The sequence below is a fragment of the Rutilus rutilus genome (genome assembly GCF_951802725.1).
Source record: "Rutilus rutilus genome assembly, chromosome: 7".
Taxonomy (NCBI): domain Eukaryota; kingdom Metazoa; phylum Chordata; class Actinopteri; order Cypriniformes; family Leuciscidae; genus Rutilus; species Rutilus rutilus.
This window is the reverse complement of record NC_140221.1, coordinates 40,496,610-40,510,854: the sequence shown is the minus strand read 5'-3', so window position 1 is coordinate 40,510,854 and position 14,245 is coordinate 40,496,610. Positions and strand designations below refer to the sequence as shown.

At 38.4% G+C, this 14,245-nt stretch overlaps 1 protein-coding gene across 1 annotated transcript in view; it reads right to left on the bottom strand.

Annotated features, from left to right (window-relative positions):
* sema4c (sema domain, immunoglobulin domain (Ig), transmembrane domain (TM) and short cytoplasmic domain, (semaphorin) 4C) overlaps positions 1-14,245 on the bottom strand; it is a 57,685-nt gene that overhangs the window by 11,401 nt on the left and 32,039 nt on the right. The window contains exons 3-8 of the mRNA XM_084415047.1: positions 5,265-5,419; positions 4,937-4,999; positions 4,703-4,801; positions 3,602-3,698; positions 3,244-3,363; positions 773-924 (exon numbers count right to left, since the gene is read on the bottom strand). Coding sequence (XP_084271173.1) covers positions 773-924; positions 3,244-3,363; positions 3,602-3,698; positions 4,703-4,801; positions 4,937-4,999; positions 5,265-5,419 — 686 coding nt within the window. The remainder of the gene's footprint in view (positions 1-772; positions 925-3,243; positions 3,364-3,601; positions 3,699-4,702; positions 4,802-4,936; positions 5,000-5,264; positions 5,420-14,245) is intronic.

The following is a 14,245-nucleotide window of genomic DNA, read 5'->3' as shown; positions in this document are numbered from 1 at the left end:
CATTTTCATTGCCATTTAAGTGAAATGACTGAATTTAAATATACAAGCTTGATAAAAATGATCATTCTAGAAGAAAATTTCAGATGGCACTTAGAGGCTTTTGCATCTGAACTCTTCATATATATATATATTGCTTGAAGATTGCCTGCGCCCTATACATACAGTATAGTACAGTACATACTGTATAGCCAATACAGTATATATATACCAACAGAATATTGGTAAAATGCTGTAAACTTCTGTACACATAAAAACTTCACACACACACAAAAAAACAAAATTAAAATTAAGACTAAAATGAAATAAAAAATATATGAATGAAAACAAATTAAAGCTATTAATAAAAACTATAATATACCTCAAGGATTCTAAAATAACGCTGGTTCACAAATGCACATTAAACGCAGAGAGTTAATGAGAAGCGGAATATTTACTGTGAACCGAGCTGCTCTGAAAACACTGTATTACACCTCAGTGCCACTCTTCACTCTGAAACACGCAACGCAACAGACATCTTTAATTAAATCGTAGCCGTTGACTCGATAATCGCAGTTTTATCCGTTTAATTTTGATTAATTGTGCAGCTCCATTTGTTTATTTTAATCTGATTGAATTAAGTAATAATCAGCTTTTCATCGACTCGCAGTTCCCTCATGAACCCCCGTTTGAGAAACCCTGCCCTAGAGCAATCTGATGTTGAGTGCCTTGCTCATTCAGCAAGCTTCTGGTCGAATACTTCTGGTGTATGTGAGTTCAGAGTTTACATTCTCACCTTACACACACGCGCCACCCGTGCCACGGTCAGATCACTGTCGCAGTCCAGCTCCAACGCTCTCTCGCTGAAGAAGAAGTAGATCTTATCATCGTCTCCATCTTTACTGTTGCGGCTCTCCCGGACCAGCGCCGAACCCACAAAGTTTGGCTCTGTACCAGACAAAAGGGAAAGATATGGAAGAACGTGTTGGAGACACAGCACTTAATAGATAAGGGGCTGGCGGTTACTTGATGAAACAGATAAAAGATCTTAAATATCCACCTTGGGACATTGTTTATTGAGCTGATTTCGGATTAACCCTGCTGGAAAGATCAGGGCCCTGTTCCCTGTACGTCGCTTAATACTGAGATAATATATCAAATGCTGTAAGACCAGATCTTTTCTGGCTGATTCAGTTTATCAAGCACATGGTTGGATTTGATCAGCATGAGTGGAATGAGTTTTTGAGATCATATACTCTTAAAAATAGGAATATTATGTAAACTATTACAATTTGATATGAATCTGTGCTTATAGAACACATGAGTACATGCACTTAAGAAAGACTAATGTTTTTTTTTCTCTTTTTCTCATCAAGGTTGAATTTAATTGATACAAAAATAAAGTAAAAATAACTGTATTCTAATTTATTCCTGTGATGCAAAGCTGAATTTTCAGCATCAATACTCCAGTCTTCAGTGTCACAAGATCCTTCAAAAATCATTATAATATGCTAATACGCTCAAGAAACATTTCCTATATTATAAATGTTGAAAACAGTTGCTGCTTAATATTTTTAGGGAAACTCAGATATTTTTTCATGATTCTTTGATGAATTTAAAGATCAAAAGAACAGCATTTATTTGAAATAGAAATCATTTGTAACAATGTAAAAGTCTTTACCGTCACTTCTGTTCATGCCGGATAGAAGCATTCATTTCTTTCCGATTTTTGTTATTTATGTATTATATTATATTATATTATAAACATCTTTCTTGAGAAAAAAAATTTCACAAGCCAAACAAGAAGTAAGTCTACCAGAAATGTCTGGACCGTAAAAGAGCAACGAAACACTGCCAAGGCAACTACAAGGAGAAAGAGCTGGCTGAAGGCTGGGGATGAATTAAACGTGTAAATATTTAACTGTTACATTATATTTCCATTTTCATTTCCCTTGCATTTCTACAGGTTTCATGTGTCAGATGTTAATGTATTCAGATAAACTTAACATTTAATTTGACAGGCCCTGCAATGCCACTGCATAATGGCATAAAATCTGTCTGAAAAAGCCTGCGTTCTTATGTGACCGGGAAACAACAAAAATCATAGATGTTTTCTTATTACGTAGGAGGGCCAGGTACTCTTCTCTAATGGAACGACAGACAGCATCTCCTGAGCTGTAGAAAACACAAAGAGCCAAAGGCCAATGTACAATGTCTGCATTGCAGTTAATGCACAGACCAGACAAACTGTACAGCAAATGTGAGGTAAATTATCCCCTCACACCTAAAGCAGTTCATCACAGTGAGTAAAACATCTGTGCCTATTATCATCTACAAAATGATTATGTTCTTTTAAATTAGGCTATTATTAAAATAATTATAATAATACTAAATTCTTACATCCCATGGGTGCGTTCACAAGAATGGTGCAGAGGCTGGGACAGACTTCAACATCCGAAATCTAATCCTGTTTACGTTAAACAAAAAAGGTTTGAGCTTACGGACCTGTTGCTATGACAACGACTCAGAGATGAGCTTTGGAGAATGAAACAATACAGGATTGTGTCAAGTCGGCTACAATTGAATCCAGATAACTCAGTAATCCGTGTCCAAAGAAGCAACATGGTTTATTATTCGCTGATGAATTCTGTAAAAAATGTTAATTATTAAATTATATATATTTACCGCCAACCACTGGCAGTTTTAGTTTCTAATTTACAGTATCATTTCATTACAAATATTATCCATATTTCCATATTAATTAAAAGAAAAATTCACCCAAAAAGGAAAATTCTGTCATCATTTAGTCACCCTCATGGCTGTTGAAGCCTAAAAGTTTATATGTAATAAATTCAATGTTGAATAAAAAATCATTTTTTTAATGTCTATTTGATGCTTTTCTCATTTTACACAATAATGACATATTATATCTATTATATATATATATTTCTTTGTTATATTTTTTTTATATAATTATAAATACCTAAATGCAACCGGACATTTACTACACATAAAAGCCAAGAAGCATTAAATCTACATAACTATGTGTAATATCTGTATGTATAATATAAGAATTACAGGACTGTATCAAGTTGCCAAGTGCCAACAACTGAATCCAGAACTCAGTAATCCATGTCCGAAGGAGCAGCCTGGTTTGCTCTCTGTCCTGATGCTGGTAAAGCTGGTCAACCATGGGCACCAGTATAACATAATATAGTCTTTTCAGCAGGTGAATGAAATATATGTTATGTTTGTTTTCAGATTTACCGTTGAGCCAAGCCGGTAGGTATTCACTCTTCATGCTGTAATGTTGTTGTCCCAGGTTCCTCAGGATTACGGGCTCTGTGCCCAGGAAGTTATTGAGGGTGGCGGAGTACAACTCTTTGTCTAGGAAAGGAGAAGAACGCTTAGAGCGGGAAAAGGCACATATGCACACACTCCTGTCTACAGCCTCACGGTTATGAGATATTAAAGAGGGACTCCGTTCTCTCCCAAGTGTGGGAAGAGAGGAGGCATAAACGCATCCACGGGCTGCGCCGAGCACAAACAGACACCCACACACAAGGCACAAGAATAATAATGCAGGTTTTTACATGTCAGAAACGTGTGCATACAGATGACTCACCCACAATGAGGCCTGTGTGACCCTTGGCGGGGTCGTAGGGGCACTTTCCCTTACCGTCCTCCGGGGCAGCGCTATCCAGAGTGAAATGATCTGCATTCTATTAGAGAAAGACAGAAACAGTTACATATGGACCAAGCAAACACACACACATGACCAGACACACACACTGAGCCACCGGCTGTTTGCCAACTGAAGTTTAAGCAGCAGCTGAGCCCTCTTGCATCGTCCTCCTGCCCACACACAAATAAGAGCACACACACACACACACACACACACACAATGACAATACACAAGCCACATCATGTCGTCTTGTCATCATTTTCTACAAAAATATTAAGCAGCAAAAACAGTTTTCAATATTGCTATTATTAATAATTGAGCACCAAATCAGCATATTAGAATGATTTCTGAAGGATCATGTGACACTGAAGACTGGAGTAATGATGCTGAAAATTCAGCTTTGCATCACAGGAACAAATTACATTTCAAAATATATATTAATAATAATATTTAATATGAATAATTAATATTTAAAAATAAATTCATTCAATTATATATTCAAATAGAACTATTTTAGTTATTTTAAATTATAATAATATTTCACAATTTTTCAGTTTTTTCTGTATTTTGATCAAATAAATGCAGCCTTGGTGAGCATAAGAGACTTCATAAAAACTTGGTTTATTTAAAGCCTTTATGTGTAATGCATTATAAAGGTATTCATTTTGTACATTATAATGCATGATATCTTTTCATAAATAACTGTAACCAAAGTTAAAATGCATATTAATATTTGCAGATTTGTGAAATTGTATAACCCTATATATACAGTATATCAATTATAAATTAATAAATAAATAAATTCATACACACACAACAATACACAAGCCACGGCATCCTGTCTTATCACATCGTCTGCACAGCGTGAGAACACAACCTCATTTACATTTGATATATTTCAGTTTGACACACTAGAAGCCACTCGCTGAGACACACACACACACACACACACACATAGTTTCCCCATCATATTGCAGCCCGCACCACTGGATCATGTGGGTCGGACAGATTTCTCAGGCAAAGATAAAAGCGCACACTTACAATATAGGTGCATTTGGGCTGGAAGGCGTATGTCCCGCATGTGTACAGGTGTGTATGGTTGTAGCTCTGCAGGAAACGAATGTAGTTGAAGCACTCAGTCTGAAAAGACAGCGAGGAAAGAGAGAAAGAGACGCAAAGAGAAAATAAGTGAGAGAGAGGGAGAGTAAATGTATTTCAGCGGGGCCAGACAAAGTAAAGCTGTTAAAACATAAAGGATGCAGCATTAGCCAGTACCTGGTTATTCTTCCCCTTCGCTGCACACTCTCTTTTCTTTTCCACAGGGGCCGACCATTCAATCTAAGAGAGAAAGAGACATGACTTTTACAAGCAAATAGCACTCTGCATTTAAAATGTGCACTCGCTATTGACAGCCGCAACTGGCAATTTACTACAAATGGCAGTGGCATTGAAAGAGTGAGTCATTTTTAAATGCTGATATTTTTGAATGATAAAATGCTAATGCCCTTTTTGCTTGATGACTTGTGGATTAGTATTTATTGGGTGCATTTGGAGTTTTTTGAATGAAATAAATTGAAAAAAGCCTTTTCTTTGCAGAACATACCTGTGGTCGAAGTTGTCTGCTGATGTCATTGGGATCCAGGGCGAAGATGTGCTCTCTGGCGCCCACGTACAAAACCCTCTCATGTTCTGCCAGGGTCAACATGGTGTAGTTCCACACCCCAACAGCGCGAAACCTCGCCATACTGTCGTGCACGTCTGAAAAGAGAGGAAAAAAGGTTTTTAGAGGTATTAGACGTGATCCAAATGTCACTGATCCACTCTTGGGCTTAAAAAAATCTCTCACATTTATCATTTTCACCAACGTCCCAGCCCAGCTGAAAATGCCAACTTAGGCAAGCATGAATTTCCATGGATACTCATAACCTTTGCTTAAACTGCTAATGTGTTAAACAGATTCATTTGGGCTAAAATGAATTTATATGATCCATGTTGGTTTATGCTGGTTAGCGCAGGTTTGATAGTGGTCTTAACATTTAAAGTTGTTTAAATTAGCATGAAGATGAAATAAATGAAATGATCATATATAAAATGATCAATAAATTATTTATTTGATTTAAGCAATCGCATCATTACCACATGGCACAAGCTGATTGGCTTCTGCTGATCCTGCAGCCAATGAGATTGCATGCTCAACATTGAAATATTTTGGTTCATTGTTTGCAGTAAGCTAGTCCTCTGACATCCTCCACCTCCCCCAGCTCCACCTGCCTAGATCTGCTATGGGATTTATGCATGTCTATTTATGAAGCAGCATATCTTACATGCTTACATAGCAGATCTCTGCCGAGACCAAATACATTAACATTGACATATTCAATAACATGCTAAAACTATTCTGAGAGATAGATAGCATCTTCAACTTCCTGACACTACTAGTCATTACTAACTGGCATAAGCTGCAAGTTAGCTTTGATCTGTGGCTATTTGTCGCAGAATTAAAACAGAAGGTGACATCTTCCGTCTTGGCTTAAGCCAGTGAAAAAGCCACGAGGGGACACCAGTATTCCATGCACCCTTGAACACACAAGATCATTGTGCCTCATCAGATTTACCGTTACCATGGCAGATGGGTGCAGAGTGGAGAGAGGGTTATGATGAGCAAGTGCTCTAGGAGGGGAGAAAAGACACCATAAGTGGTGATGAAGATTCTGCCAGGATGGAAGTCAGGAGAGTGTGTGGTTATTAGTTGGAGAGAGCGGCAGCTTGTTAACATATAAGAGGGCTGGATGATCCAAGAGAAGAGGAGAAACAGACTTCCCCCAGGGAGGACGGAGAACATCTGCTAGGATGCAAACAGCCTGGGAGATGTGACAGAGCGCACACACACACACACATGCTCACACTTCTAAATACCTGCATAATTACTCAAATGCCTCTTAGCCAGTCACAGAAGAAGTTTTTTGAGCTTTGTGCTGAGTCGAGCAGAGAGTGTCATTTCTAATTATCATTCAGAGAAGATGGCAATTATACACAGTGGGAGAGGACGCACTTACATATCCCAACCAGAAAGTGGCAACGTTGAGCAAACTGTCCACTGAGGGGGTTCTTTGTCTGATTTCGACAAGGAGGTGTTCTGGCTGATGGTATCACAAAAAAAATACATAGTGGCAAACCATTCACTAGTAACTATCCTGAGTTGTGATGTGAACGACAGCGGAGAGGGAAAATTAGGGGTGTGTCAATGTTAAAATTCAGGACAATATGATACGCTGATAATTAATCACATGTTATGTCTGAGAATATTGTGTTAAGTTAATGAAAAATAAAACGAAAAATAAAATCAATCATTTTGTATGCTTGATTTAAATATTACATAAGACAAAGTACTAAAATTACTAAAACTAATACTGAAATAAAAAAAATGAAAGCTAAATAGAGATTTAAAAATGAATAAAATAATTGACAAATTTATACAAAACTTAAGTCTTATATTATATTCATAATAAGCATACAATAAATATTGTGCATCCCATGGAAAAGGCATCACAACATTATAATGTAAATGTATGATATTTTACAATTAACAATGTCATTAAATTCGTTTTTTGAAAAATGTATACCAACTTATACAAGACTTCATGTAATAAATATTGTGCATACCACAGAAAATATGAATAGGATCCCTCCAAAAACAAATTGGGCACTGGAAAAACATGTACTATAATGTATTAGAATATTTGCATTACATATTTTTTATATATATATTACAAGTGGATGTATACTTTTGAATGACCGTCAAAGGAGAAAGATGGCACATGGTGCAGTTACAGCATCCACCAGTAGGGGCTGATTGCTGATGCTAAACTTGGTTTTGTGTGGTTAGCAGTGTTTAATTAAAAAAGTCAAACCAATCAAACTGACCAAGCTGATGTAAAACATGGAATACACAAAGAACAAAATACCCAAAGCCAACAGCAGCATATCTTATGGGAAAGGAGTGAGTCTCTCTATCTACAAGTGAACAGACTAAAAAAGGAACAATCTAAAAATAGATGTCACTTTGAATGGAATCCAGATGTGAGCAACATAAAGGGAACAGAGGTGAACTCTCTGTGTGTGTGTGTGTCTTTGTCCTTCATAAGTTGTGAGCTGGGCCGAATGAGAGAGCAGTGAGCTCTGGTTGAGGGAACCGAGCCGCAGAACTGAAGCGAGTCAAGTTGAAGGCTGCAGTTTTCTTCTGATGTTCCTCCACGGCTCCTTACAAAGCAGCTTTGCTATAAATACAGTCCTGCCCTGCTTATAGCTCATAACCGCAGCACTCCAAACACACACTCTGCTATTAAAGACCTATTTTAAGGCCTTTGAAGCTTTGACATGGATACAAAAAATGACTTGGAAACACAGAAAATGGACACACACACACTAATTAGGAAGAGAAAAGCGCGTACACTCATATACAGGCTATAAAAACACACCCACGTTCTCTAGGACAAAGACGAGAGGAGCCACCGTCTGATGCGGACACATAACAGAACGATTAAAAAGAGAAGAAAGGGAACAGAAACACATTAAGAAAGACACAGGTGGTGTGTTTAGGCTGACACGCAAACACAAACGGTGCGCTTAAGAGCGTGAGAGAGTGGGCGTTTGGGGGGACGAGGGGAAGTGCTGTAATTGCAGTAGATTAGATGAAGGAGTGGTGGGGCAGTCGTTGCTTTGGGAAGGGAAGAAAGGGAGAACACAACTCAGCAACAGGAAATGGTCAGAACGGATTACCACAACAATAGCCTGAAAAACTCACAAACGCCACTAAAGAGCAGAGAGCGAGCGAGGGAACGTCGACAGAAAGAGTTGTGGAGAAAACGACACAAACAGTATATGGGAATACATATATGCCTATTCCTATCTCCATAGGAAAGAAAAAACATCTCTAGAATAGCTGGTTTTCCTGGTTAGCAATGAAATGCTTAGCATACAGAGATTTATTATGATTTTTCTTTACTGTGTAGCCTAATGATGCTGTTTGAGCGTTAAAAAAAGTCTGCAAAGTTACAAACCACAAAGTCACTCTGAACTCCCTGAAACACCTCGATTGTAGTCTTAAGTTTTCTTCCGGGAACGTACTCGTCACAATATCCCTCATTTAAATAATTCCCACCCAGGCATACACAAAGAATAAGGAAGAGACCTGATTGAGTTGGGTTGGTAGTGCATTGAAACTCGCAGTTATGGTAAGGGGCGTGACATTTCCGAAACACGCATGAAGCAATTGACCAATCACAACACACTGATCCAGCCGACCAATCAGAGCACATTATGATTTTCCAAAGGAAGGGCTTCATAGAGACCGAAACTAAACAGAGCGCTACTGACAGACTAGGACGAGAAGTGCAGCAATAATGTAAAATATATGAAAAATAATGTGTTTATACAGTACATCATCAGTGAAGAGATGTTACAGCAAGAGGGAGGGGAAGTTTTTTTGATTTTTTTTTGATGAGGGGCACATGAATTAAAATATATGATGTGCACAGATAAATAATTTATAATACTGCAGTATTCCAAAAAAAGACATCCCAACTTCCTGACAGATGTCACTGGAATATGTGTCTCGGTGACAGCGCTAGAGTGTAAACAGCAAAAAAGAGACAGGGGAGCGGCCCACGCCTGAAGACTAGCCTATCAGAAACGCTCTCTACATGTGAACCATTTTGCATGTTCATGATTGCTGACATCTGGTTTGCTAACATGTTTTAGATGGGATTTGAAAGGAGGACTTGTGGTTGAATTTAGCAAAATGGTGGGAGTTAGCAAAATAGCTAGCTGAAATTACTTACAGCACTTTTGAGTCAATTATGTTTTTCTTCTTTTTCTTCTCATGCTAGTTGCTGGCTTTTGGAAAGTTGTTAGTCAACAGCTGGTCATAATGGCACTAGCTGGTTAGCCAGCTACCATGTTTCAAAAAACAGCTTAACCTTACTTTAAGTCAGAAAGATCAACTTGTAGCTGTTTAAAGATATTTTAGCAGTTTGACAGCGTTGTTAAAATAAAACTGAAATAAAATATAAAAATCTGATGTAAAACTTTTAAGTTGATTAAAACCGAGCTAAATATAAATATTAAAATATTAAAAATAAAAATGACAAAAGCACATAACAAAATGAATTAAAACAAAAATAAAAGCTAATTCACTACTGAATCAATACTGTTATAGTGTATAAATAATGCCAAACGAACACTTGCACCAGCTAATGGCCATCTTGGACTAACTAATGACTATCTTAGATCAGCCAGAAACCAGTTTCATAAGAGATCTCAACAATATCACAAGTTACCAAAGTCTGCAATAAATTACATAAGCAAACAACAACAAAAAGTAGCACAGGACTTATATAATAGGACTTAAATATCTTAAATAATTGGATAGTAAATTAAAAAGCAGTCATTTTATAGGCAGAGCAAGATTTTTTGGGCAAAACTGCCAGAACATGCACAGTAAGTCCAGGAACATGCATTAGGCACGTCAATAAGGTCAGTTCTGATTTCATGGTGACTTTAAGTCTCCTGAGTTATGAAAAAGCAACATCAGAGCAATGAAACTGTCCTCAGGGCCCAACATGCAGGAATGGCAGAGAGAGCAAAAAAGGTGTGGGCGCTGAAAAATTACAGTATGGGAGTAAAAGAGCAAGGTAGAAATGGGGGAGAAAAAATGCAAGACTGAAAGAAAATGAAAGAGTGAGTGGAAGAGACTGGATGATGGTAAAAGGGAGAGATGTGTGAAAGGTTGCTGAAATATAGGCCGTCGTTTGACAGACCGGGGGGGGGTGGGATTGCAGTCGAGAATTGAGCTCACAGCTTGTACCAAGTTTGACCTTTTCATGAAAGTGGCAAGCGCACAAAAAAATAGAAAGACTTTCTTTTTTTCTGTCCCCTTTAACAAACAGACTCTGGCGCGAACAGTCCTACAAAGGGTATGGGAGACAGATTTATTGAATGAAAAAAGAAACACTTTTACAGACAGTGAGAAGTAGAAGTGCAGGAGAGGGCGTCTGTTAGAGAGGATAAATCACAGACGTCTGTGTATATCTGTGTGTGGGGAGGAGTTCGGCACAGATAGACGGAAACACGCACACATACACTCGCAGTGGGCCTGTCCGTTTCAGCCGAGGCCGTCATTATGGTAATTGGAGGGTAGAGAGATGTGCTAGGCAGGCAGTCCCTTTCTCTCTCTCTCTGTAGCTTTGCCATCCTCAGCACGTTGGACGTTCATACTATTCCTCTATAAGTCAGCGGGAGTTTCCTTTGGCCTCCACTGAAATTCGCCTTTAATTTTCTGTTTGACCTGCTCTCGGTCTCTGTTGTGCCAGGACGGCAGTTGTGGAGCTCTGCTGTGGAAAGTTATGGGTGGGGCGTGGAAGTGGGCGGGGCATCTGACTCCCCTTTGAACTCTCAGAGCTGTTTTTTAGCATGAAGACAAAAGGCCCTATGAAATCAGTTTTATTTTTTCTCATATTGTGTTTTTTGTTTGTTCCCGAATTCCTTTTTTTCAGTTTACATTTTTCTGGATTCCACTGGAGCCATAGTGGGCAAGTGCTCCGATGTATGTTGCGTTTGCACTTCGGGCGACCCGAGTTCGAGTCCCGGCTTGAGGTCCTTTCCCAGTCCAATTCCACTCTCTCCTCTCCTGTGATTTCCTGTCTGTCCTCCTACTATCTAAATAAAGGCAAAAAGCCCCAAAATATAAATGTATGGATCCCATTTAATGGTTAAATACATTTTAGTAATCAAAATGTCTAATTATTTTAAATAATGAAACTTATACAAAATGTATTAAATTTGAACAAAAAAATAAAATAAAAATTAGGGCCCATTGAAATCTGTTTTACTTATTTATTTTTCACATTTCATTTATTTTTCCATTTTAATATTTCTGGATTCCATTAAGTGGACATTCAATTTAGTGGTCATTAAATTTGAATAATTAAAATGCATGTGTAAAATCTATAGAATTCATAAAATTCAAAAATTATTTTTTACAATAATTGGTCCCTATTAACTGTTTTATCTTTTTCAGAAATACTGTGTTGTCTTTAATTTATGGAATTTTTATTTTATTTTTAAATGTAATTGAATGAAAATGTAACAATTCATTTTATTTTTTTTGCAAACAAAGTGCTGCACAACAGATGTTTACTGTTAAAATGGAAACATGGAGGAAAAATTGTTATTACTTTGAGAAGTACATTCTGCTGCACAATAATAACATACTTCTTTCACAATTTCTTTAAGTTAAATAGAACCTTGATTTTAACAGTTTGTTGTGAAGACTTCTGGTGAAGTGAACTCTCAAGGTGCGTTCACGCCAGGTTTAAATTACTGTAAAATGTATGTACCACCTGACCGCTGCAGATTAATGTAGGCCACAGAAATGCATTATTCCCAGTCCGAGGATGTGAACAGCTCCGAATAGAACGTCTCGTGTTGTCATTTTGGGCCCTATCATACACCTGGCGCAATGCAGCGCCAGACGCGACGCAAGTGTCTTTTGCTAGGTTCAGCCCGACGCAGTTGTCATTTTTACGTCCTGTGCCATGTTGTTTAAATAGCAAATGCATATGTGCCCATCTGTTTGCCAATGGGCGTGCTGGTCTGAAAACGAGGTGTGTTCAGGCGCATTGTTGGCACGTTGCTATTTTGAAGCAACTGAAAAAGACTTCGCAGAATTTTTTTGTTATTTAAAGGCCACATTAGTAATGTGCACCTATAGGCGGGTCCACAACGCACATACACTCTGTTTATTACACACACAGGGACACGTAGCAGCACACAAACATGCCAAATATGAAAAATAAAAGGATTACAATGTAAAAGATTGTTATTGTGTACATAAAGATATGGTGGAATCCAGCTTGTCCCATAGATGGTCTGCTTGCGCGCTTTAACCTCGCGCACGAGCAGATCCGTTTGCTCTATGGAGAGGCGTTCAGTTTTTCTGCTTGCAAATTCCGCCATGTAAATAGCATCCGCCATGGTGCAAGCGCATCTGGCTTTTAAAGGGAATGGAAGATGAGACTCTGATTGGTTTATTGCACGTTACGCCCAAAACACACCCATTACTCATTTAGAGAATAGGGACAACCCCTTTAGCCCATGCGCTGGGTGCGCCTACCATTTCTCCCGTCGTTAAACTAGCAAAAGTGGATTCGGACACGCCCTAAGTGCACTTGCGCCGTGCGCTTTAGACCATGCGCTTAGATCGTTAAAATAGGGCCTTATGAGACTACGGTAATTTGGACATGGTGTGAACGCAGCATCAGAGCAGCTCTGGAGACAAAGTTCATGTGTTCACATCCTCGTATAGTGAGACGGCAGATGCTGAAAACACCACGAGTCTCACAGATGCTTGATTATGTGTAGTTGATGAAACCTCATCACACATTCACACAGAGACACGTACAGCGCTTTGATAATGAACAAAGGGGGAAAATGGGAATGAAAAGACGTTTAGTTGCAGCCTAAAGACAAGTGTTTGCAATGATTGTGACTCCTCTCTGTCTTTAAGATGGGGATAATTGTGGAGGAGGGGTCTTTAGGGGGTGTGGGTGTGGAAAGTACTGGGTAAATATTATCTCTGCAGCGATCCAGCTCTCCACCTCCAACCATACACACACACACACACACACACACACACTACTGCAGCTCTAAATCCCTCAGACTGCCAGTCTAAGCACTCTGCGCGCTCACACACACAAACATTAAAGAGCACTCCGATGCTATGCCTGTTTTTCTGGCTTTCATCCTCCCCGAAAAGCGCATGTGTGCTGTGCAGGCCTACTGTTTATGTGGTTTAGGGCCCAAACGAAGTCACACATGACCTGAAACAGTAGTTAAACACACACTGAAGACACACTGTGTACTTTTCTGTTCTTTCTGGACTTTCTTTGACGTCCCTCTCACTTGCTGTAGCTCAACTAAATCCATTTCCTGTCCATTTAAGGCTGTGTTCCCAGCCGCTACGATCTCTACCGAGGGCTTAAAAGGAGATGCTATCAATTTATGGGTGTACATAAAATCATGAGTACTGCTTAATGTTTATTGTAGCTGTTTTAGATTAAAACCGGAAAAGATTGAGGGGCAAATTAACTAAAGGCTGTGCCCCTTTTGCACGCAGCATTTCAGCTATCTAGTTGAAAGTTGCTAAGCTATAATATTGTGGTGCCAAGAGTATTTAATTTAAGCCAAATCATTCATGTTACACGCCTATACAAGTATACTACGGTATTTTTTTCTTTTAAAGTTCTCAAAAGTGACAGTAAAACATTTGTAATTCATTTAAAATAAATGCTGTTCTTTTGAACTTTCTATTCTTTAAAGAATCCTGGTTAATCCTTGACATCACAGGAACAAATAACATTTTGAATACGTTTGAATAAAAAAATGATTTTTAGCCCATTCCCAGACATCGTTTTTGCCAGCCAGCACCAGCATTTTTGATCATTTTCACAAAACTTTCATGGCCACCAGAATATTTTGTTTTATGAATATCTGAACATGCAATATATCAACAGAAAGACCCTCTGC